Genomic DNA, 26,271 nt, shown 5'->3' on the forward strand with positions numbered 1-26,271 from the left:
AATCCCTAAATTTAAGTGTAAGCCCCAGGCCAGAAAAGCACAAATTTGGGCTTAAAGTTAGGTTTTCATGCACTACACCGTGTTAAAAGAAAAAACAACAATAACAAACATGAACAATACTTCCCTAGCTGACAGAAATGTATAGTTTCCTACAACTACCACACATACACATCAACTTCTAAATTTCATGCTAGAATTAAAAGTATTTAAGAGCAACACAAGAAGCATTTAACACTATTAATAAATCCAAGAAGGTCTTAAAAAGCTTGAACATATGCAAAAGCTAAGTCACAAATGACTTTCAGTCTTATTCATGCATTAGCTAGAGAAAATATTAAGGAAGATTTAAATCAAGTTTCTGGAAGACTGTAGATTTTCACTGTCAAGTATTCTATTCCCATGAATTTTCATTGCGGTGAGTCAAAAAAAAATAAAAAAAAAAAACCCCACACAAATTCTCCTCCCTGTTCATGCTGCAAAACTTCTAAAGAAGCTACAGTTGTAAAATTTCCATAACTGGAGTAAGACACACACAGAAAGCAAAGCCCCAAGCTGGTACTACATTCTGAATAAATTACCTATTTGGATATTGCCCTCCTTTCCAGTGCAACTAATAATTAGCATTTTCTAAATTGCTCCATGCAATTAGTTAAAGTTAAGAACTATATTTTATTAGTTAGATTGAGTTCTGCTACTCAAAAGAATATTTATTGAATATAAGGTTCCAGATCATCAACGATCTGAATGTAGGCAAATGATCTAGGTACACAGGATCCTGTCCTAAAGGAAAGAACATAATTTCTGAGGTTCATTTTGAAACGTGTTTAAGACCTATATTTAAAACTAAAAAAAAATGGTATCTCAAAGTTTAGTATATGTGGAAAACTGCTGTAAATAAACACTAATGAGACATTCTAATGTGCTTATCTAAAGAGCCTCAAAATATGTCTTAAGAAACAGGTCAGGTGTGACTGTACAGCTTCCTTGCACTGAATTTTCAAAAGATTTTCTTCAGCAACATCACAAAGTAAAATAGCCAATGTGCTCCATGCTGCGCTCCTGCTCACTCCTTCCCAATCCCACTCTGCCGTACCACTGTGCTGACAAAACTGTTTGCATTACCACAAAAGAAACTGCATGAAAAAACTGATCTGCATGATCTCCTGAGCGGGGGGGGGGGGGGGGGGGAGTTATTTTTCAGCTGGACAAGTTCCTGTTATGGTCTGTATGGCATAAACAACTGTCTCTGGATTGAAGAGGTAACAAATGACTAGGGGCTACTTACAGCATTCTCAGTCACTCTGTGCTCTTTATCCTTTGAAGATACTGAATATACTAAGTAGCTATCATTGGGGCTTAACATCTATAAATATATACACGCTATCTCTCATTAAATGCTTTAAACAAGTCCTTCGAGCAAGTCCCACAGAGCCCTTCTCAACTGAAAACACTCTGAATCCAATACAAGGGAAGGTAATGAAAAAAAAAATGGATCTTCCAACACTTCTTATTGCAGATCAGTATCTTCAATGAATGGAAAACATTCAAAAATTTAGAAGACTACCCTCCAAACAGACTAGAAAGTGATGCACACAATCCCAAAGAACAGTAGTGGTGCCCATTACTATGGCTCACAGTTTGTCAAAGCTAGCTTAATCTAGACAGGAAAAAGTCAAATGAACTCTCCTCTTGCAATATTTTTAAACATTTTTAAAACTTCTCCGGAGTTTCAACTAGATGTTGCCAGAACATAACATAAGATAAGCTTTACCAGTGGTTAAGAGCACATATCACAAGTATGACAGACATGTTAGTATTGTCACATTTAAGACACAGCATGCACAATAAAACATCAATGTAATAACTTGCAGTATCCCTTTTCTCAATTTCATACTACTTCATGAGTATATTTTCTCTTGTTAATAAATGCTAATATATAGCACTCACAATGCCGTGTGTACAGCTTGTCTTGAACACAGACTGCTACAGGATGCTTTTTAAAAAACTTTTTAATTGCCCAGAGCACTGCATTAGTAGGTCGATCATTTGCAAAACAGCTGTGGAATGTAACAGGGTTAGATGTTCCTTCCAATCATCAGAAAACAAATCCTCAATGTTTATTTATTAACTAAATGCTGTGCCTATTTGAATCCCGAAGGCTTTTCCTTCAGAAAAAGTGTGTGATTTGGTGACAGTGATAGAGTTCAATAAGCATTCTCTCAGAGTAATAGGCAGCTAATGTAATAAAGTAAAATTAAAGAGATGAATTTTCTCATTGGATTAAAATTGAGAAACTGAGTTGGTTCGTTCCTGAGAGCCCACACAGAGTACTTCTACATCAAAATATAATTTAACTAAAAGTTAATTCAGTATCTTTTCAAAACTACCTATCACTGTTTGCAAAAGTCAAGAGACAACACATTAGTACATGTTCAAATACTGAGATGAGTTTACTATTAAGAATAAAAACTAGATCAACAAGAGTTTAATCATTACATCAATGTTTACTTTTTTAGAAAAGGGATAGTGCATCTCTAACACATATGTAGCCTTGAATAAATACAAACCCTGATAAAAAGAAAGCAGCATGCCAGATATCTCTGAAGACAGCGCCAATACTGCAAGAGGTGCTTGTACCGTAGCTCTGCACTGTTCCCTCCTGTGTGTTATCTGTGGTACTAGAGCCATCTCCTTCCCTATGTACTTCCAAATGTGCTGCTTTCCTTAATTTCCTTCATCAGAAGAGATTAAAATTGGAAGGTAGCTTTATAAGTGCAATCTACTTATCTACATCTATAATGTGTTCAGCAGTTTAAGCATGCAAAAACAAGCAAGATTTCTAAGTATTTTGCTAAAGCTTTATCACATCAATTTAATAAACAATTTAATAAAACTAAGCATAACACTTATTCATTATCGTAACACTTACACAGAAAATACAGTTCATCTCATTATCAGAGGCTTAGACCTGTAAAAATCACTACTGTAGGTTTTCCCATTTTAATGGGACAATTCACTGTAGCAAACCATACTCAGTGAAGTGCTGGAACACCAAAGTTCTACGCTTCCAATAGCGCCTCATTTCACATGTTTCTCACAGAGAAAACGTGGTGTCAGTACTGCACAGAGTTCTAAAACTAAATTTGCAGTAATATAAATACTGTCACTCACCACTATTCAGATACAAACGATTTTGAGGCAAAATGTCAGATTCAATGTATTAAAATTCAAATAAAACAATGCATAAATTAGTCAGTGCATAAAAGTTAAAGAGTCCCAATTAAGCACCCATTTCGAAGTTTCAGATAAAAAGAGCACCGGTTTCTCATCTCTTGCAAAGCAGAGGCTGTAAACCCCTACATTTTTTTCAAGCATGTTCTTTAGAATAGTTTAACAATCCTAAACGACAAGTACTTTAACACATACTATACCTCCTTCTTTTAACTCCTGTGCTGGGAGGTGGCTTAGGAGTTCGCGTTGAAACAATCTGACAATGCACAGTTCCAAGTAGCAACATTAGCCATATGGGCCCAATTACTTCAGTCAGAGGTATATTATGTGGGCTTTGGGCTGTACAGAATAACACTACAGCAGCAACTGGAAAAGAAGGGAAATGAAGTTGAGTTCAATATCTGAAGTGTCCAAAGCAGACAACTCGTTATATGGCTTTTGGTTAAGAAGAGAAACAGTCAGATGTAGTCCTGCATCTTAAACCAACTCTTGTAACTCTGAGAGGAAGGAATCATAATTGCAATGAAACAGGCAGTAATAAAGATTTAAACAGTTGCCTACTGTCTTAATATCCATCTCTTCTTTTACACTTGTGATATTATAGCTATTGCTCAAAAAAAAGATGGCAGAATGAAGTAAGAGGGGTAAGGGGGGAAAAACACATTTGGAAAGCTATATCTGTCACAAAACAACTTTACATTAAGGTGAAACTTCAGTAGGAGACAAAAACAAACAACAAATGTCATCCTTAAAGCAGCGCAAATAAATGTAATTCTGTATCACCTAGAATGACACAGAACAATCCAACAACTTAAGTGAGCACAGGACTCATTAAACCAGGAGCAGGTTGTCCAAACAGGTTGAAGTCTCTCCATCCTTGGAGATATTCAAACCCTGACTGGACACGGCCCTGAGCAACCTGTTGTAGCTGACCCTGCTTTGAGCAGGGGTTTGGACTAAACGATCTCCAGAGGTCCCTGCCAGCCTCAACTAGCCCGTGATTCTGTGAAACCATACATCTATTTCAACACTGTAAGGACCAACAGACTTGACACTAGATACTCTCTATATTCTCTAACAGAATAAAGTTTAAACTCCATATTCCAGTCAAAGGACAAAATTGCCCATATGGATAGACAAATAAGCCTAAGTGCAACCCTGTATACATTTCCTATATACTTCTGTGTATGTTTTCTAGTAATGAGGAAAGACCAAAGAGAAACCATGTAAACTATGAGGTCGTCCAGCTGAAGTGACAAGGACTCCAACTAGCACTTGTGTTTGGAAAAGGGGCAGTTTGCAATTCCCTAGTTAACTATTAATTTTGTAGCCCTATAACCAGCTTTTCATATATAGCCAGCACCCACACAGCTCTTCTTGCTCCCATACCCAGAGTCCAACCACTTCTACAACTCAGAAACATCTTTACAGGCTTCAGGTCAATCTAAACACATTCAACAGGCATGGGGCAGACAGAAAAGGCAATCTCTCTCTTTGCTTATTTTACGTTCTTGTTGCTCTGCCTCTATGGCTTGAAGTGTTGTGTTCTGTAACTCAGCTGAGAGAAGCTATCAAAAAAAAACAAAAAAAACCAAAAAAAAAACAAAACCAGAAACTCCAAGAAACAACACCAAAACGGAACAGGGGAATAATTCTCTAACATCCGCACATCCCATGAGAACTTGGTTTTGTTCTTGTATCACTAAGAAGTGAAAGTCCCATAACTTAGACCTACTCCTAGCACAAGAAATACATGGAACAAGTTCAACAGCTTTCACCAGTTCTCTGTCAAAATTAACTGAAAAAAAATTACAGCCACATGCAAATGTGTGTACCAAATTCAAACACCTAAAATACATCACATGAAGCTACACCAAACACAGTAGATACCTGGATGTGATGTTTTCCACTAAAAAGAGATTAGACTTGTTTTTCACAAAATATTCTTTAGCAACGTAACCAGTATTAGAAAAATGATGAATGTACAAAACAATAGAATTATTTTTGAAGGTGGTAATCTATTTCTAATTTCCCATCAGTCTTTTTCCTAAATTAAAGCATAGAAAGAAGTCTTACATAGAACACATAATAGGGTATATTTTGTTACTCTGTGTGGACTGTATGTGGACTAAGTTTGTGCCATATGAGGTTTCTCAGAAAGACAGTATGCGTCAATTAGAAATCCAACTTATTAACAAATCAACAAGAAAGATATAGATAATACTACCTCTTTGTAAATGAGCTTGTCTGAGTTTCTCACACATACAATAGCTTCATAAAGTGTAAGTAAGTAGCCAGTTTTGACTCCTACCATACAATTTGGATAAATATGTACTTCTGAGAACACAGAGCTCAACAGATCCATGTGAAATTATTTGGAGGAGTAGGTCTCCACAAAATAATTTCAAACCTCACAAGATTTCTTCTGCTACTTAAAAAACATCTAGCAGAGTGCTCTAGAAGAAATCACCTTCTTCTGGAAGATACAAATACATAGACTGCAGATTCCCACCATGAAATTTCACACAGATTTAAGAAAATGTTACCAATTTCCTGATCTTTCAAACCCAAGAACTTGCTTCCTGCACAGTGTGTCACTATGCTGCAGTTCAGGTTATACTGGAATTGCTCCCACCAACAACTAGGTCTTGGAACAGAATTTCTCACACTACTTTTAATTATCTCTTTACTTATTTACAGTATTTGGACTCGTACTTTTCTAAATTACAATTGTTTATTTTGTGACACAGACACAAATGAAATTATATCACATATAGCAAACAGCTGCATCCAAGAAAGCAACTGTACATTTCAAAGGCCAACAAGCATTTATTTTTATAGCATTTAAAGCTTTGAAATATTTGTATTACCAAGTTTTTAAATGCATACATATATATATCCAACCACAATAAACAATCATTATATCAATATCAAAGTTTCTTGTTTCACATTTAAGAAATACCCAATAGAGATACGTACTATAATTTTACACTTAATTTTCCTATTAGAATATTGAAGTAAAATTAAATATTTAAAGTGAAAATGAGGTAATGCTGTAGACTAAGTGGATAAGGAGTCAAAAGAAAAAGTTTTTACTTCTACCGTAATTCCTTGGCCTGTTCCATGACCTTGGACAAAAAAAACCTTTTCTCTGTAGTCCTCCTATCATACATTTTGCTAATCACAGTTTATACTAAAGGAGACCAATGCAAATAAAATCTGGAGTTTAAATCTACAGCCAAGGAAATAATTAATTTCTGTAGAATTACATAAATGCCAGTAAGTATCCTGCTAAAGCTACTCAATTTCAAAGCAATAATTCCAAGTAATGCAGTTCATAAATCTATAGAAAATAATTTGTAATTAAATAAAATCATTTAACTAAATATATATAAACAAGATAAAGTCAGACCATTTTACAACAGTGTTGGTGAGAGTCTTATCACGATGACAGAAAGTCCAAGCTACAACACAAAATTCAGATTCAAGGTAGAAATACAGCCACTGGAATTTGAAGTGTTTTGTTGTTAAGTTTTCGTAACAGATTCTTGACTTTTTGGTGCCACATTACCAATTTTGTATGAAGTTAATAACTGAGCACACCTTCTGAGTAAAATATAAACAAAACTTATACAGAAGCACTTTGGGGGAAGTTATTCTAAATAGTTTCCAAAAAATTTTTTGTCAATTTATTTTCACTTACATGTACATTGTAAGTCTTGCGATTTGTTTCAAAAACTATCATAAACTCTACAGTTAATTCAGCACAATTTAAATGACAAGCATTTCAAATAGTTGGATTATAGTGTAATATCGAATACTATTAATTCTTTTCCTGTATTTGTTAATTCACAAGCTCAGAAATATCGGAAATATTTCATCACATTACAGACCACATGGATTAGGAAAATGATGCATCCCAACCATAACTTTAGTAAATCACAGGTCCCAAGAAATCTGAGAGAAAAAAATGTTAATTACAAGGTAGTTCTCTAATTAATGCCCTAAAAAACTTGCTTGCACTAGGAATCTGCACTGTCCTACCACTTTGCTGCTTTTATAGTCTTATGAAGGCTCCACAAATTAAGCGTGGGTATATTTTTTTAAATAAATGTAAGAATGGGAACATTAAAGATTACTATAACGGTGTTTCTCTGAATAAGCCACCTATGAACATGGTAACAAAGTATAACTTATGTATTTTACTATCTATATTACTATAAATGAGATTAAAGTTATTAATACTATGGGATTGCTTCCATAGTACACACAAATGCTAACGTATGCAACAATACTTCTTAAACACCTATCTCATAAATGGGGTAAGGAGAAGTTTGGATAGGAGACCACATGAATATTTGTCAATATTTCAAGTTCGGGGGCACTGGTACTGTGGATTTCATTTTATAGTTGCTAACATCATCACACAAGAGGTACTGTCATCTTTTTTTTTTTTTTTTTTTAAGCTCCAGGTCTTGTTTTAAATACAATTTCCAAATGATACAGTGACTCACAACTGCAAGGACAGATGGCAACATTGAAAAAGTAATATTGTATTTTAATTGGATTTCAGCAGAAAACTTATCAGTCATTTAGCTTCTCAGGATACTTAAATTGTTCCCAGCTTTCATTAATCTTCTGTTCCATTTCTTTGTATGTGCTTCTGATACATTTATTCTTTTGGTGACTTGAACACTGTTAGATACTGACTTACTACATTACATTCTTCCCTTTCTAATTTCCCTCTTATATTTCACATATAATTAAGAGAGGCACAAAGTCAGATTACTAGAACTCGAGACTGAGCATCTTAAAAGGTGTGAATTGCCTTCTGTTTGTTAACAGTTGCCCAAAAGTCCTTCTATAATCTAGGAAATAGAAAATTAAGATGTATAGTTTCCCCACTGCTGTGGGGACTGTGTCATTCCAGTATTTCAGAAAATATTGGAATGAACCTTAACAGCATAAAGTAACATATAGCAGCTCCCATAGAGTTAAAATAAGGCATTCAGCTGAAGTTGATCCTGTAAACCAACTCTACCTTGAAGAAGGTAAAGAACAAGCAGCCAGAAGAAGATGACCTTTGATGTCACTTGTAGCCACCACCTGCAGAAGAACGGAAAGAAAACAACTCTCACAATTCCTTTGCGGGTCAGAGATGTCCAAGGACTTTCAGGTTTTGCTTTAGCAAAAGCAGATCCTTTAAAAAAAGAAAAGAAATTTTGATATATTTCATTGTTATTGCTAATAAAAACTTTAGTTGTTCAATAGCAGAATCATTAAAATAGCTATTTAAAGGAGCAATTATTAAACATAATTATTTGAATGAATCTTGGTTTTTCACCATTTCTCTATCCCTCATTTCAACATTTGTGTAAATTGTTGGTGCTCTCTTGACTGCCATTATCAGGAACTTCTACAAATACCTAGATTTTGGAATGCGTCAATTACAAAATATTCCCATTTCATACTATGTCAAAATTATTTTAAAATACATTATTGAAAATTATTCTGTTTCACTGAGCTATCAGAAACACTGGCAGAAACCTGATAGGAAGCAACAGGAAGTCATATGAAAACTCCACATGCCCGTGCAGGCACAGCAGAGCCCTTTCCCAACACAGCAAAGGGATCTAAAACTTCAACATCTGTACGTTGCTCCAGCCATGTCATTCAGGAAAATGGAGTAAGGTCGAGAAGCACAGAGGGGTATCTGTCCAACTGACGACTAGCCCCAGGAGCAGGGAAGACAACCAAAGAAAAATTTCTCTGTCTCTCCTTCTAAACCATTTTTCATCTCACTCATTCAAATGTCCTTCCTCTCTCATATCACTCCATTTATTTTTCTTCCTCCAAATTCCCACTTCTCTGGCAGCTAGATAACTGTGTAACATTTACTTAAAGGAGGTGTGACTTAAATTATTTCAAGGTTACTGCTTGGAAAGGGCAACTACTGGTGCTGTTACGCCATCTCCGCCTTCTTTATAAGCGGAATTGGCATTAGTGAGCTCTGTGCCGGCACAGGTAAAACAGTCAGTACTGGAACTACTCTAATGCCAACTCAGACATCCACGCAGTGGATGAGCAGTCATTTAAATTCTATTCATGTATCACTATATCAAAGTGGTCTACCGCCGTTCCTTAATTCCTACAAGGCACTAGGCAATTTAGGGAAGAAGAAATGTGGGGAAACTGAGAGGTCAAGGGGATTAAAAAAGGTCAGTTGTGTGTGAATAGCTGCTGCTCGGTATGCTGGGCAAGGGGGGCTGAGTGACAGCCAGGAGTCACCAGAGCATGAGGCGGGGGCCTGCTGTGTCCGTGGTGCCAGCAACTCGAGTGCGGGCGTGCGAGTGCTAGTGAAGGTGAAGCCAGACGAACGGGTGAAGAGGTGAAGCGGCCTGGGATCAAGGGGGCGAGTGGGCTTCTAAAGGCCAGCTCTGGGTGTGAGGGTGCCTGTGTATCTCTAAGGGCAAGAGCACAGCGAAGTGCTTCGGTTAATCAAGACCGGATTCAAAGAGCTCTACCTGGAATAGATTCAGGAGACTGTGCTAGCTGCTGGGCTTATGGAAATAAAAGCTAAATAATATTTTCCCTAGCCTCCACGAGTCATGAGGGACATTAAATAAAGATAAAAATAATTTAAGACTAAATAAAGACTTTCTGAAAAGTATCATATCATCTGACCTTCTGTCGCAGTTATTTAAAACAGGCAAGAAATATTCAAGGCCTACACAATTTCTGCTCTACAGAAATTTCAACATAACCTTTCCCCTAGATGTCAGAAGATTTGGAATAAGTCTGAATGCATGAAAACAGGAAATTTCTGAACTAATAACTCCAAAACTTCCATCCATGACAATCAACAGTTCTTTTTTTCAAAATCTATACAACAAAATTTAAATCAAGTTTCTAAGTCTTCAGTTTAATCTAGAGGTCATCTTTTAACAATATTTCCTATCAGTCTTCTTTAAAGAGGAGTTATAAATGCTGGTTTTGGTTGGATTTTTGGTTGGTTTTTTTTTGGTTTTTTTTGTTGTTGTTTTTTTTTAATTATTTACTAATACCCTCTTGTCACAAGACACAGGGTGGCAGTTATTTTTACACTGAGAAATTCAGCTTTTTCTAGCTCAGGACTTACCTCTCACAAGATCAACATCTATGAGGTCTGGTTTGACATGTCCTGTTTTCTTTGGTTTGTTTCTCAAACCCTGCAATAAGCAAATACTATCAAAATACATTCATGCAGATGATGGGTATTACAAAAGAAAAAAATATCAATGTGGTCAGTAATTGTATTTAACCTATACTGCTATTGAAAATTCAGACAAACACATCAACTTCATAGATCTGAAGTACTATAAAATAAACATTCCAAGGAACAAGGCACAATAAATGCCTTTTACACACTTTACAATCTAAACAAAATCCAATCAATTACTGACCCATGAGGCAATTTTTCAAACATAGTCAAGCGCTGAGCACTCGTCTCCCATGGCTTGGGATTATGCAGACAACATACGCACACACTTGCAAGAATTAGTAATACATTTCTATTAGGTTTCAGAACTTTTGCAACAAATGACTTTCCTGAATTGCTTTTCTCCTTAGATGTCTAATTAAACTTCACAAAATGCTTACATTGCAACTTCTTAACTCCAAACCTAGATAGCAAATCATGTTGTAACGCAAGAGCTACTAATCACCATGTTCCACTGTCAGAAATCCAAATTCTAGAAAAGTACAGATTTTTTTTTTTTAATAGTGAATCTAGATTAGTCTATTAAAAAGAGGAAAAAACACCCCACACAACAGGAAAGCAGCAGGTGAAAAAGCAAGCTCATTTTGTCTTTTAGGAACAGAATCTTCCTTCACTGAAGATCCAAACTATCTTGCAAAACTTTCAAGTCTTGTTTTTAATGCTAACTCGTGATGCTGTACTCTCAAGTCTCAGACAGCTGTGAGTTTATTCTGATCCCTTTAGATTAGGCTCTTGGTCACATTAGCCAATAAAGATTCCACAAAGTATGATTCACACAGAGTAAAATATAATACTTCAAAAAATATTTTGGGTACAAATGGAATTATGATGGAAATGGTTTAACTGTTTTCATTCAAAAAGTAGTTAAATTCATTGGTGAAATGTCAGTTTTGACTATTGTCATATTTCATCCACATGTAAAAACATTTACTACTTAAATGTAAACATTAAATTCAGATGAAAGCCTAAAAATTAGATTATTATCAATGAGAGAAAGATGAAATCTGGCAATGTTAATCTTCATAAGAACAATATCAAGCAAATTGTTCAAATAGGTAGAGTGCAGCTCAAAATATTTCTCACATCTAAATGCAACTGAATTTATTTTTCATGTTGAAACAAAAATTTTTTAAAAATCAAACTGTTCACAATGAACTAGATATCTAGTCATCATCTGATGTGTCTATGAGAAAAACTGGATTGCTTGAAACAAAAACAAAATTAATACATAGAATTGAAATATGGATGGGACAAAACGTGCTCTGAGGATGACAAACACAGAAAATCAGTTGTATTGCAGACTTAAGCACTGCATAGAGCTTCACGTGCAAGATTTTCACAGAATAGCAGTCTTAAAACTGTCGGAATTTTATGTGGAATGAGAGAACAATTCCATAATTAGAACTGGAAATTACTATAATTCTAGAACCAGCTACAGATCCTTTGAAATCTTGCATAAGTGAGCCACTCTATTTTCTAAAAAGGTCTAAAGCTTAAAAATAAAATGCCAAATGATATAATAATTTTCAAATGTATTGCTGCTTGCAGGCCACAAGATTTCTCTTAAAAGTCTAAATAAAGAGGTATGTGCCTCTTAGAAGAAATAAACCCCTGGAAACACATGCACAATCCTAGGAAAAATTTACTACTGTGGCTAAAATTATGTTTTCATTTTAAAGAAGGAATTCTGTAAAAAATAAGTCAACAGTATAGCTTGATGTATCTTTCATAAGAACAGAAGTGGTGACATATTCTTAAATTCCTTTGGTCAAGTATCACTTTCAGTGTCCACGGACTACACTGAATTGGTTGATCTAGTTTTTGCCACCCACAGTGAAAGAATTCCATTTAATATGATGCAATTTCTTCAGTCTCTTAATGCATCACAAATATATGTAATACATGTGCAAAACCAGCAGTATTTCAAATCAAGGTTAATTTTAAAAAATATCCATAATGTTTCATACTGTTCAGGCCCATCCAGTTAGTCCATATAACTTTTATTCAGCATCAAACACATTTCAGAAAAAAAAAAGTTTAAATAAAAATGCTTAAAATAGTAGCTATTATTGTAAAAATTATTTTGCACAAACTGTAAAATTAATCTTAGTAGAGTCTATTAGAGTTCCAACTAAGCTATATAGTATCAAAATCAGATTTTCCACTAGAAAATTTTTTTTAGATTTTTAGTAAAGTTCATTTATAAACAGCACTGTAGCAGTTTTGAGATTAAAGCACTAATGTGCAAGACTTGAACTTAGCATTCTGTTTCAGTGTTAACCATTATTACACTAAACTCAGTCAGTACGAAGTCATACAGACACCGTCATTAATTTGTTAGTTATTAGACTCTTAAGCCAAATGAGAGGCATTCTGAATAAACACAAGGCATTATTTGCAATAAATTATTTGAATAAAGTCCTATTATACAATAGTTGAAAGAACTTCTGTCATAATGGTGACTGTTTTTCATGGTTATGAAAATGACCCTGAAAACAAGTAACATGCTAGGGTCTCAGTTTGTAATTAGTTGTACTGATTGTCAAGAATATTTCTGAAAGCTCCCTCTCTGCACTCTTCAGACAAATGGTACCACAAAACCCAGTTTTCCCACCATAGATTTCTACTTGTATTACCAGCACTTATCCCAGCAGTAGAATCATAGAAGGGTTTGGGTTGGAAGGGACCTTTAAAGGCCATCTAGTCCAACCACCCTGCAAGGAGCAGGGACATCTCCAACCAGATCAGGTTGCTCAGAGCCCCGTCCAACCTGGCCTTCAATGTTTCCAGGGATGGGGATCTACCACCTCTCTGGGCAACCTGTTCCTGTGTTTCACCACTCTCACTGTAAAAAAATTATTCCTTATGTGCAGTCTAAATCTACCCTCTAGTTTAAAGCCATTACCCCTCATCCTATCACAACAGGCCCTGCTAAAGCATTTCTCCCATCTTTCCTGTTGGCCCCCTTTAGGTACTGGAAGGCTGCTATCAGGTCTCCCCGGAGTCTCCTCTTCTCCAGGCTGAACAGCCCCGACTCTCTCAGCCTGAACTCATAGAGAGGTGCTCCAGCCCTCTCATCATCTTCATGGCCCTGCTCTGGACTCGCTCCAAGCGGCCCATGTTCTTCTCATGCAGGAGTAGCCGGTGCTGTCCCCAGAAGCATCCTCCCCTTAAGATGCGCCAGGCACCTCCCAGTAACCTGCTCCGAGCAGCCGCCGGCGGGGCAGGGCCGGGGGCAGCGGCTCCCGCTCGGGCGGGGAGGGACCGGCTGCGGGCTGCCGGCGGGGGCGGGGGGGCCGGGCAAAGATCCAGGCACCGGGAGTAGAAGCATTTGTAAAAATACCATCAGCTCCAACTTAAGGATATTCACTAATTTGTAGAAATTAATTTGTACATTTTTGTACAGAAGTCGGGGAACTCTGTGGTTCAGGTCAGTAACAGTTTCCATGTAATGCAGACAAGTCGCCCCAGCACATTTTGTTTCGCTATTTAAGTATAGCGAAACGGGAAAAAAAAAAAAAAAAAAAAACAACCCACAAACAAAAACAACAACAAAAAACACCACCACAGGGAAACTGAAGCAGTGTCCATTTTGCTAATGTTAAGAATTAGCAATGCCTTGAAATTCATGCAGTAATAGCACACTTGTGTGCTGTATTTGAAGAAAAAAAAAAAAAAAAAGGTTAATTGCAAGAAAATGTTAATTAAGTTAACTTTAGCATCATGGAGTATGACATAATACACAATCCATAAAACTATTACATACAGGATTTATTTCTTTTTCTCCAAAACAATTTAGCAGTATGGCAGATACTGACGATACAGTTAGTTAAACCAAAATGCAAAGAACACTGTTAAACTGCTTGTTCAGAGAAACAAAGCCTGAAGTACTCACCAGTCTAATAAACTGTACAAAACAATAACAGCATCATAAAGGAGGAAAAGTAAACTGCAGGTATAAGGTAACTAACTGAAAGTAAAGAGAGCTCAGATAACTGACATTAGAATTCATCACAAAGAAAAGTGACAGAGATACTAAAACAACTACACCCTGGCTTAAGACAACTGAAAAGAAAAAAAAAAAAGTACTGACATACAGAAAGATGCAGCACTTTAAATGCCATGGAGTTATTAATTATGTAAAATAAATAAAGCATAATATGCCTGTTACCTTTGGTTACACTCCAAAAGCCTGGTTTTACTTTACCAGTATGAAATACCACCACATACATTGTAAATTATATCAGCGTACCACAGACAGCACTGCTGATAACTGTCAAAAAAAAAAAAAAGTTTAAATGTTATAATATTATTACCTTTATTTCTCTTTGCTCTACTGATTTTTCCCATATTTGTTGATCATATGCCCCAATCTAAAAAGAACACACACACAAAAAAAATCTGCATTAGATTTTTAAAAGATATTGTTCAAACAAAATCAATCAATCTTCAACAAGACAAGCATGAAGACAGCAGGTTATTTCCTTGGGGAGAGTTATTTACAGGGAAATCTTTATCTTCTCCATTCCAGCTTGGCTGGACTGGACCTAGCCGACCTGCAAACGAGCTGTGACGAGGGGAGAGGCAGGCAGACAGCCGCAGCCTCACCACACGACCTGTGCCAGCGGGCCGGGAACACCAGCCCGGCGCCCACCTCAGGTCGGGATCCCAGCCTCAGTGCTGACAGAGCAGATCGACAGCTGCAAGACCGACAGAGTCTCCTGTTAACTTTGGAGACAATAACCATGCAGATCTAGTTGAACCCATATCCTCAATTAATTCATTATTTTTAAAACCATCTCCCTCCACATTTCCCGTTCCATTCCACCCACTTTTACAGCTACATTGTCTTTAGCTTTATCTCTTAAGATTGCACAACAATAAAATACATAGTCAGGCTGGTAATCAACTAGATTGCAAGCCAGGGAAAGCTCTAAGAGTATGAGGAAACAGCACTTTTCCTGTTGAAGCACTGATGAAATAATGTTCCTAGTAGACATATTCCCAAATTTGTTCACTCTCCTTTAGCTGCTGGTCTATTTATTCACGAAACTCTTCTAAAAGATCTTAGTTTTGTCTAAATGTAAGCAATTTTTTAGTTAAAATCATGTAATAAAAAGGAATCGTTTCCTCCCAGGCTCTAATTTCACCACAGCATTGTAGAAAACCTTATGTATTTATAAAAGCAGAACTATAGAAAGACTAAAGGTTGATCCTGCAAGCACTTACTAAAATCCTAGCACTAAGATTTTGATGAGTTTTGATGAGTTTTGTGTTTTTAAATAACCATCAATACAGGTAACTATAGTTAACTTAAAAAATTACTGTGCATTTGTTTATACAAGAAAGCCACTCTATGACTGTCAGATATTTTGAAGAAGGGCAACTTCAAACTTCAGGAAATTCACATGTAAGATAGTGACAAGAACAACTCAGTATTTGAGACAGTATGTCCAAGTTTTGTAAGAAGTTAGCAGGGATCATCAGACTGCTTTGAACTCCGCACAAATAGTAATTACTGAATATTATCTAGAAATATCTCTTACTATGCCATTTTTAAAACCTTTCCACCCCAGAAGTTCTACCTAGACATATACATGCATGTGCACGCATATGTGCACACACGTATGTGCGCACACACTGCTAGATATCTGGGGTTTGGTTCACATCACAAACTCTGAGCAGTTAAGCACAAGATCACTTTTAGGTCGCAAGGGAGAGACAGACGCACTTCCTGAGATTTTAAGTCCCTTTACTGACTGCGCAGAGAGCCGAGTCCAGACGCCTAACAGAGAGGCAAGAGAAATCCCAGTCTTTTGAGCAAATCTACTTAAATTCAATCTTACTGCAAAGGTATGACTTCTTGGCTCCAGTTCACAAACTGCAACAGGCATGAAAGGCCCCAGCACAAGTGCATACACCCTAAAGCAGAAAACATCGTTCTAATTTGTCTTTTACTATTTCAGTCTTCAGTGTTAAATTAGAAGACAGTATTTAAACAAAAAGTCATTCTTCATTAAAAAGCAACTTAACCAAGGATCCAACATAAACCCAAAAAGATATCCAGGGAAGCCAGCAGGCAAACACATCCATGAAAAAAAAAAAATCTAGAGGCATCTTCTGTGCCTCTAAACCTGAAACATCAGGGGGAAAAAAAAAAAAAAAAAAGAGAAAAAAATAATAATTCTAATTTATAGCAGAAAAGTCCAAAGCATATCTAAAACTGAAAGTGAGAACAGTGAATTGAGTTACTGAATTACCCATTCTCAAATTCCAATAATATTTCCCATTCACAAGAGCTCAGTATCCAATCAATTTCCATAGCTTGCTACCTTAAAAACGGGGGGGGGGGGGGGGGGGGGCAGAGAATGTACTGACTTTTTTGTAGTAATAAAAATAAATACTTTGCACCTTCCATTTGGAAAAAAATGTAGACTGTGGAAAATAATTAGGAAGTCAGTCAGTGTACTGGGCAGAATTAAGCACTTGCTACAATTAAAGTAATTAAACCAAAGGAAGTTTAAGAGCTAACTCCACCTGGATAACAGCCAGCAATTAAAAAGTCAGTATCTTGAATAACCACTCCACCCAGACATTTATATCTAATTGTTCTGACTTTTTCTCTAAATACATCTTAAACGAAATTTCAGGCCTTCCTGTTTTTCATGAAATTTACTGAGGGGAGCCCTGAGCGCGGGCTTTGTGCTGCATAATATTGTGTCCTCCCCTCCTCACTTCCAAAAAAGATTTCTTTCTACAAAGACAGAAAAGGGGATGCAAGTCTCTCTCCCTCTCAATTACGCAAGAAAAAAAAATGCGGAAGGAAGCCTTTTTGCCAATAAAGCAGTAAAGCAAACTCTGTATTCCTAATTCCATTCATAGCTGAAACTGGTGTAGAGTTGAAAGAGTCTTTAAAAAGAGTGTTCTTCTTTTAGACAAATAACAGATCGTTTGTTAAATGAATGCTGAAAAACACAGATCCCAGAAGACATCTGATGCAAGAAGCTGATTGATTTAAAATTTGACTTAGTTACATTTTCCTACAAACATTTCTTCGCCCTCAAGGCTAAGTAACAGTTTCTGTCCCCACAAAAAGACAAGAAGTAGGGATTGCCCCGTAAAGCAATTCTTCTAATAGGAGGTAAAATCAGAAGGCCAAAACAATTTTAAGGGAGATGATCTTTTACAACTGTTTTATTAGGCAAGTAGATCTGGCCAATCACCTCTGATCAACTTTAATTATTAAAATCTGAGCACACGGCTACTAAGTAAAGGCATACTGTTGCAAATTGAAGAGTTAGAGGGCTAATTAGAGACAGCAAGTATCATAACAATCTCACACAATTTTTTTCTTTTTTTTTAATCTACCTAATTTCACTGCTTTGTTTTAAGAAAGTTTTAGAAGCACTGTAGGGAGCAGGCATACACGCTCAGCACATTAAATTTAGACCTGATACTCAATTTCCCTTCTCTCCATCTGCATCCCTTTGTAGTTCTCTTGCAAGTGTATCAAAAGGAAACACATGCAAACAAAGGCATCATTACACAGCAGCATACGGGCACACTTCATTTCCCACACTGAACAAAAATAGGTAGAACTAGTGTTACTGAAACAAGGTAAGTAAAAACCACAGGCATTAACTTTTTTCTTCTCTACCTATGTCTACCATGTGAAACATATCTTGTAGAAATCATTTAAAAGTGTTTTTCACTGACCGCAAGCTAAATTACGATATATAATTATTAGCAGAGATGCTGGACAACTGTATGAATTAAATTCAAGAACGTAAGTTAGTAATACTAGCAAACCTTCCCAGTTTTAAATTGAGAGCACCAGTTACTTCCATCTTCTAAGAGTTTTGATTTACAAGTATTTGCATCTAAACTATGTTTCATGTTAAATCTAAATACTAAATTGTCAGGAGTTTGCATTTAGGCTCTAGCTCTTGGCTATTCATGCAGTTCTTTAAAATTGTTCATACCCGCAGGATGCTGAAAGAAGTCCAGCATCTAGCAATGCCAAAGAAATTAAGCTCTAAGGGCAAATAAAAAGAAGGAAAAACCTTCTAGAGATAAAATCATTCATGCTTCCAACCCGAAGAATTTAAATACACACAAAACTTGATCAAAGCAAGCTTTCCCTCAATGTGCAACTGTCCCCAGGCCTCCTCCGCAGGTGTTCAAGTTTCCTGTGCCTGAACTGTTAGGCCAACGCGAAGGCCCCAAATCCACTCAAGTACCTATATACTCCTGAATCTCACCCATTGTACCTGCAAGTTCTGCAGTATCCTTCAAAAAAAATTTACAGCACAAAATATAAGGTTCCAAAAATTGTCCAATTTTGAAGTATACAACAAGTAATGCTTTCAAAATCTGTCCAAGACTTAGTGCAAGAGTGTTTGCATAATAGCTTGTCACTGGTATTTTCAATCCATCAGTCCCGTCTACAGCTGCACAAGACTTTTTCTAGCGAACTATAAAAAACAAAATATCCCCATTTTAATCTTATTTACTGTAGAAATTTATTCTAACTTAATTTATAAAATATCTAGTGGAAGTTAATCTCAAATTTGTATTCTATAGTATTTATTTATTTATTTATTAAGATTTGTCAGGAATACAAATTACCAAAAAAACTCCCTTGATCTTTTTTAAATTATGTGTTGATTCAAGTTAGATAATGAGCCTATCTTATAATTTTTAATGTGACTCATCACCAATCATCAACAGCAACATAACTCTGTTGTAGGAAACTCGTCAGTAATATGTTACAGCTATATCATGGTACAATCTACAGGTGCAGCAGTACTAGATAAACCAGCAGATGTTACTTTACACACATTTAGTTTAAATCATGCATCCCAGGGTTCCTCAATGCCAAGATTCTATTCAGTCTATCCAAACCGGTTACCTCTAAAACATTCCGTTCTCAAGACACCATGCCTCAATAAACACCAAGAGGATGAAAGGAATTCTGTTCCTTTACGTATTTGCAGAATTAACAACTATTCTTCAAGCAGCTACTAAAATTTTCAGCATATAAAGGACTGCATGCAAAGACTGAAAACCCTGCTAGGCTTCTTTCACAATGGAAAAGTGGAGGTTTAGCATCCTGAATTAACTAAGCATAATAAACTTTCAAATAGATTTTCCAGATAAAGAAAAATGTTTCATCACAAGTAATTAATTGCCAATTATTAACTTGTACGTGAACTGGCACAGGATATTAAGCTATGAAATTACACATTTGACAAAACTAAACTAAACTCACCTGAGTTAGCTAGCTCTTTACTGAAAGATTAAATAAATTAGAGATAATTTTTAAGTGTAGACTCCTCATAACATTTTCTGGTTTTAAGAGACTTGAGCACCTCTTGAAATTACCTAAAATAATTGCACTTATTTCTTTCCAATCAAATACTTCAGAAAGCATTTGATCACATTTCTTTATATATCTAAAATTTGTTTGGCATCTGTATAGCTTGGTTTTATAGTATTAACAGCAATTAGCCTAAGCAAAAAGTTAAGCTATTGAAAACATTTAATTTTTCCTTCAAATGAAGCGCAGAGCAAAGGGTTTCTGCACTGCGTAATATTTCCTCCCAGTGTCTCTCTCATAACAAGCCATATGTGCATCAAGATTGAATTTGAGCTTTGTGAATGACACTGATATTCACTTTAAGCTAATGTAGTGATGGTATCAACGTGTAGCCCAATACTCACAAAGCCTTCTGATTCTAATGGAATCGATCAATATTTCAGGAGATATCCATAATTTATGACCAAGCAGACTAGCAAAGATTATAATCCTAAGAATACATAGCATTTCCTGCTGGATGTTAAAACTTTAATGTTTATCAATAATGAAACCTGCATGCTAAGCTTTGCTCTTTAAAACTTCTAAACACTATTACAAGCAGCATCACAATAGCATTACAAATTCAAAAGACAGAAGATACAGAGCCTGGTAAATAAAAAACAGTCGCTTCCTTGGATTGTCTACCAAGGAAATTCCGAATTTAACACCTTATGAAAACACTTAGTGTTAAAATATAGCTACTCTACTTTATTAATTTTTATAGTCCAACAGTCTTCAAAAAAATGCCTGATCTACTGTATCAATTTTAATATTATCGATGTATAAATAATTACTATACATGTAATAATATTCCTTTTTAAAATACCTTTTAAAATGCTTCATATTCACTTTATTTTGAAGTATGTATTTTCAGATATTAGGCAAATAGTTTCTTATTTTCTCAAAACTAGGAACAGGATTATTAAAAGATATTTTAAACCCCATTTTATTTCTTACATTAACTGATCCTCATTGCAGGAAAGGCAATAATCTAGTAGCTCAGCAGTATCATTATCTCTGTTGGAGTAGGTTTCTACTGTTCGGATTATTTTTTTTTCCAGAATTGTTTCATTTTTCAAGGGTCGTGGGTTTTTTTCAATTTTGTTTATAGTGGATACGTGGACTGGACAAGCTAAGCTAAGACAAACTTAGCTAATAAACCAAAGATGGAAATCACTATGTAATAGTTGTACACTGTCTGCTAATAGCGAAGAGTTTAGTAACTTTCAGTTGAATGGAGAAGGACAATGAAGAGATTAAAGCTGTATATCCTAAGGTGCAGAGCTTTCAATTTATGACTGCTGAATTGTTACCTCTGATTACTAAAAGATGCTGGGATTTCTCCCTCTTCCCCCTGTTTGGCCCCAGAGAGAGAGCTGAAACCAACTATTTAGAATAAAACAAAGCAATTCAAAACTTTAAGAGTTATTTGTTCTTAACTGTTTGAATTGCAAACTGATGACCTGCTTAAATTCTAGCAATAACTGCAACAGCACTGGACTTACTGCCATTTCCCTGAACAATAATTTTACCAAAGCTTACTTCAAAGATACTGTCCCTTTCAGAGCACAACAATACATAATTAAACTTTTATCACCCACGTATTAATGGTTTTTCTGTATCATTCATTACAGATTAATTCTTGGTAACATCAGTCAGCCCTACTTATTGCCCTGAGTAATGTTTACAGGTACAGTTTGCAGGTTGAACTAAACGAGAGTACAGGAACAACCAACACTGACTCCAGGCCACTTCCTAGTGACGTGAACTGGGTGCTAGGAGTAACTTTAGGTACCATTTCTTTGGCTTAAGTGGACTATACAGCAAAACCAGAAAAGAAGCACAAACCGAATGAGATTCCATCTCTGCCTTTAACCACAATTAAGTACAATCCCTTACGAAAATGTTTATCCATTTTCAAATTTCAAACTAAAGTCATCACAGAACCACACAGGTTGGAACCCCTGGAGGTCATCCAGCCCAACCTCCTGTGCAAAGCACGACCAGTTACAGCAGGTTGCTCAAGGACTTCTCCAGTAGAAATCCAGATATCTCCCAAGGTCAGCCATTTCACAGCCTCTCTGAGATCCTGTCTCAATGCTTGGCAAACCTCATGTTAAACACTTTTATCCTTGTATCTAATCAGAATTTCCTACATTTCAACTTGTGTTTATTGCGTCTCACGCAAACCCTGTGCACCTCTGAGAAGAGCTCAGCAACATCCTCTCCAAGGCCTCAAAAGCAGTCAGCTCTCCTCTTTGCCCTCTCTTCTTAAGACTGAGCAAACCAAGATCCCTCAGACTCTTTGTACACCACATGCTTCAGCCCCATAACAATCTTGGTGGCCCTCCACTGGGCTTGCCAACGAATGCCAAAGCCTTTCTTGTACTGGACAGTCCAAAGCTGGACACAGCACCTTAGATGCTGTCTCACATGAGCCGAACAGGGGCAAATAATCCCATCCCTTGATCTGCTGGCTACAACTATTGCTAACACAGCTCTGTTATTCTCCAATTGTTAAGGATTTAAGACCTCTGCAATACTTTTTTTTTTTTTTAAATGATTATGTACTTGCACAAAACAAAGCAGCCTCCAGATGTAACTATGAGAAGAAAACCACTCTGATGGCTCATTATTCAGTATAACTCGCTGAAGACCACTGAAAATCCAGCCATTTTACCAGCACTGCAAATAGGATTTAAAACAGGACTGCTCTTACACGCCTGACCATTTCCACTTCCCACAGCACACTTTCCTTGTGCCAGTGCATTCATCTGGGTGGCTGAAAGAACAATCAGATCACTCAGGCACAGAAAATAAAATGTTAGCTTACGGTTCCACAAGGCATAATGAAACAATTCAAGAACCTGTATTATACACAGAAGGATTTCATCTCTTCACCCTTCTGCTCTCCCTACCCCACCTCACTCCCTTTAGATAGGTTCAGCTCCTTATAGATTTGCAAGAATGTCTCAGTTTTAACAGGATTAGTCCCCTGACCAAATTTGCCAGATAGGTGCATGGAAGTCTGTGGGAAGGCAAAGCAGGCATGGGAGCCAACAGCCAGGCAAAATGCAAGCCTGCTTCGTTCAGTCAGAGCTCCAGTTTTTGAGTGATCTTCTGCACAAAATTCAGAAACTTTGCCTCACCGAAACAAGGTGCTGAAGGCAATCTCCACTGTTTGGTCAGATGATAACTTGAGTACCAAATCCTAGCACTATGTGGAAGGAAATCCTTCTAAGTATACTTTTTTTTCCCCTCAGTGTTTTCACAAATAGCCAGCTCCAACATTTGTCAAGTTTTGGCACTTGAAGGCAGATCTTTTGAACTGATGCAGTTTCAGCACCCAAAGTCTCAGGTAATACAGCCATTCAGGCTGACCATTTGGCAAAAACTGGCTTTGGTGCCAGGGTCACCAATGCATCGTGTGAATTCAGTGCCAAGAAGGAAATGAGGTAGTTTCAGAAAATGACATAATTTTTGTTTTGTTTCCTCCTTTATTAACTTGGCAAGTATAATCTTGGACTAATGAGCTGTAAAACACTGAATATTACAGATCTTAAAGTAATGCAATTAAAACTCTAATTTTGCCCTTTAAAGCCTCGAGAGAGAAAACATCTCATTTGTTTTATTGTGCCCTTTAACAGCCATACCCAAGGGACACCCAGAACAGCAGAAAGCTGCACTGGCAAAGTTAACTGATACGCAGGCAGGTGCAGGATTTGGGTTCAAGTTATTAAGTTCAATTCTGTCTTCTCCTACAACAATCCCCAAGAGAAGGAACAACATAATTGTCTCCTGCAATATTATCAACAAATTTGTAAAAAGTTCCCCATTTTACCAGCAAGGCTTCTGTGAGGATTGAAAATCAGAAAGTTGTTATGGTGAATTTACATACAGTGTCCAAACTGGAAACCAGACCAAAAACTGCACATCTACTATTGTCTGTGAAACTTGAAATTATTGTAAGAAATTAATACAAAAGCTTAAGTTACAAACAATATTTTAGATTATTACCAATTTTATTATTTTTAACATCAGTTACTGTTACTGAGGCAACACTTCAAGTATGTATAAAGTATTTCTGATCAGTATCAGAAAGGTACACCATCAGATACTGAAATTGTTTAGAATAATTGTGGGGGTGTTAGGTTTTTTCATAGGAAACATTACGATGGTTTTTCTCTATAAAATTAATCAATTATAAAATCTAAAGCAAGTTCAGTATTCTGGCAAATACACATAATCCTAAGGATATTAGCTAACAAAGCGCATAAATGTGAGTATCAGTTCCGCAGCTGTCAGGGACCAAAGCAACGAACCATTCCAGAGAGCAAAGCAGACACCCCTGCCACACCCTTTTATTGCAAGAACCAGGGCAGCAGAAAGTGTTGAAAACAAGCTAGGCAAACAGTCTGACACACAAATATCTCACCATTGCCCTCCCCAGTGCATCCACGAACACAGCACAGGTTTAATTTATTTTGCTTCCTACAGAACCAACTTGTATCCAGCAGGATTTATCTATTCAGATTTCATGCCTTGCAAAAATATTCACAGCAGCTGGGAAACATAAGCTATCACTGGAAGCAGTAAAGCTATGTCCATGCAATCTTGTATCTCAAATAACAAGATGGTATAATACACTATCTGAAATCTTACAGTCCAATTTAAAATAACTAAGAATTTATTATTGTATTTTTACCAGACCGTAATCAAAAGCTTTGATGCCCTAAAAGCAGAGTAAATGTATTACAACAACAAAAAAAAACAAGTTTACATAATAAAAGGTCTGACCTTTTAAACGATTAAGCATATTACTAAATCATCCTCATGCGAGGAGCTCAATTTCAGACAATAGTATGAGTCATACAAGTAAACCGGGTGTTTAGAAAACTTGCCTGAAGTGGAGTTTGAAAAGCTCAGTTGCTTAACTCTTTCCATTAAAGAAATATAAAAATGTCTTACTTCTGAGAAACCAACAGATCTTTGAAACTCAGTAGACGTAAAATAAGTACATCAGAAATACATGCAATAAATACATTAAAACGAAAATAAAGAAACACAAGGAGTAAGTCATCTGTTCCATATTTCTTAAACAGCCTCTACCTATCAAATATATTTCTCTTCTTTATGTATGACTACACATATCAGAAGTTCTTCATGGGTTTTTTTAGGGCATTCATACACCAATTCTTTAATCTGAAAATACTTCCCTCCAAAAACCACTTTATTGTCCTCATTTTATCATATAGGCCTGTCATAACATTTTGGTCAATACTAACTGCAACCCCCGTTCTCCCTGGCCCCAGAAACAATGTTTTACTACCAGGATGCGCGAAGTTTTGATCTCTCCTCACTTTAAATTTCAGTTACTGTTGTGAGGAATCAGCAGATCTAAGAAGCAAAGTAAGTGTGACAACTTTGACAACTCTAAAATAAAAATTTAATACTGAAAGCAACCACCAGTTTACAGAAGTCAGTATTTTGCCATTATAACCAAACACATGATAGAAAAGTATCAGAACGGGGTGGGAGGAGGAAGTCTGGTACCCACTAATCACTAGCATAGCTATTCCTGTTCCCCAATTTGAAATCTTTAGTGCAAACAGCAAATCCATGGGAAAAAACAAAAAAAAAAACAAAAAAAAACCAAAGAAACAAACAAACTGTGCCACATAAGATATTTAAGTAAACAATTATTTTTTTTTTAATTTAAAGATACGGGTGAAAAAGCCTAGATGCTCCCAGGAAAGGATCACGCACTATGCTACAAAGCTGAAAAACCCATGGGGGTTATCAGCCTGATCCAGGAGAACATTCAACAAATGGGACCTAAGAAACAACAATCTAATTACCATGAACATTTGCATGACCTACAACATTTCTGCAGTGCAGCCATTTGTCGCAAAATATGACTACTTCCTCATACCGAAAGAAGCAAAGCCTGCTCATTTGGCAGACCTCAGTCCCGTGTGGATTGCAATTAATTTTTGTTCACACAATGGAAAACATTGACATTTGGTTTATGCAAGATCTTATCCCTCTTCAAGACAGGCCAGTCTTTCATGAAGTAACAGAAGTCACCTTATCACAACTCCTTGCCATAAAGGGATTTCTGGCTGAGCAGACCTCAGTAAAAGCCTACAGAAACTTGTAGCAGAAATATTGCTGTTGCTATGAAGGAAATAAATGCAAAAGTGTTTGAAACCACTGTAAAAAACAACAGAACAAGAATTAGAAGAATGAGTGCTGATAATGAGTAAATCCCGTTACGAGCAGTGTCCTGGGAAAAGTAAAACTGAGGAATGGGTTGTTTATAACAAGATCAGAAGGCCTGCCTCTGTAAGATCTCAGCACAGTGACCTATCGGCAGAAAATCCTGCCTTCTTAACTTCAGGAGGATGGAAAGTTGGAGCATATC

General features: G+C 36.5%; 1 protein-coding gene across 2 annotated transcripts in view; it reads right to left on the minus strand.

Moving 5' to 3' along the window:
* Positions 1 to 26,271, minus strand: part of PHTF2 (putative homeodomain transcription factor 2) — a 70,222-nt gene that overhangs the window by 27,036 nt on the left and 16,915 nt on the right. Inside the window, exons 3-7 of one of the 2 annotated variants that reach the window (XM_086745891.1) lie at positions 14,806 to 14,862; positions 10,370 to 10,439; positions 8,273 to 8,431; positions 3,432 to 3,597; positions 2,568 to 2,732 (exon numbers count right to left, since the gene is read on the minus strand). In XM_086745891.1, the coding sequence (XP_086602017.1) occupies positions 2,568 to 2,732; positions 3,432 to 3,597; positions 8,273 to 8,431; positions 10,370 to 10,439; positions 14,806 to 14,862 (617 nt within the window). The remainder of the gene's footprint in view (positions 1 to 2,567; positions 2,733 to 3,431; positions 3,598 to 8,272; positions 8,432 to 10,369; positions 10,440 to 14,805; positions 14,863 to 26,271) is intronic. The other variant, XM_086745900.1, reaches the window with a different exon arrangement.

The sequence above is a fragment of the Chlamydotis macqueenii genome, chromosome 1 (genome assembly GCF_036417535.1).
Source record: "Chlamydotis macqueenii isolate bChlMac1 chromosome 1, bChlMac1.mat, whole genome shotgun sequence".
Lineage (NCBI taxonomy): Eukaryota > Metazoa > Chordata > Aves > Otidiformes > Otididae > Chlamydotis > Chlamydotis macqueenii.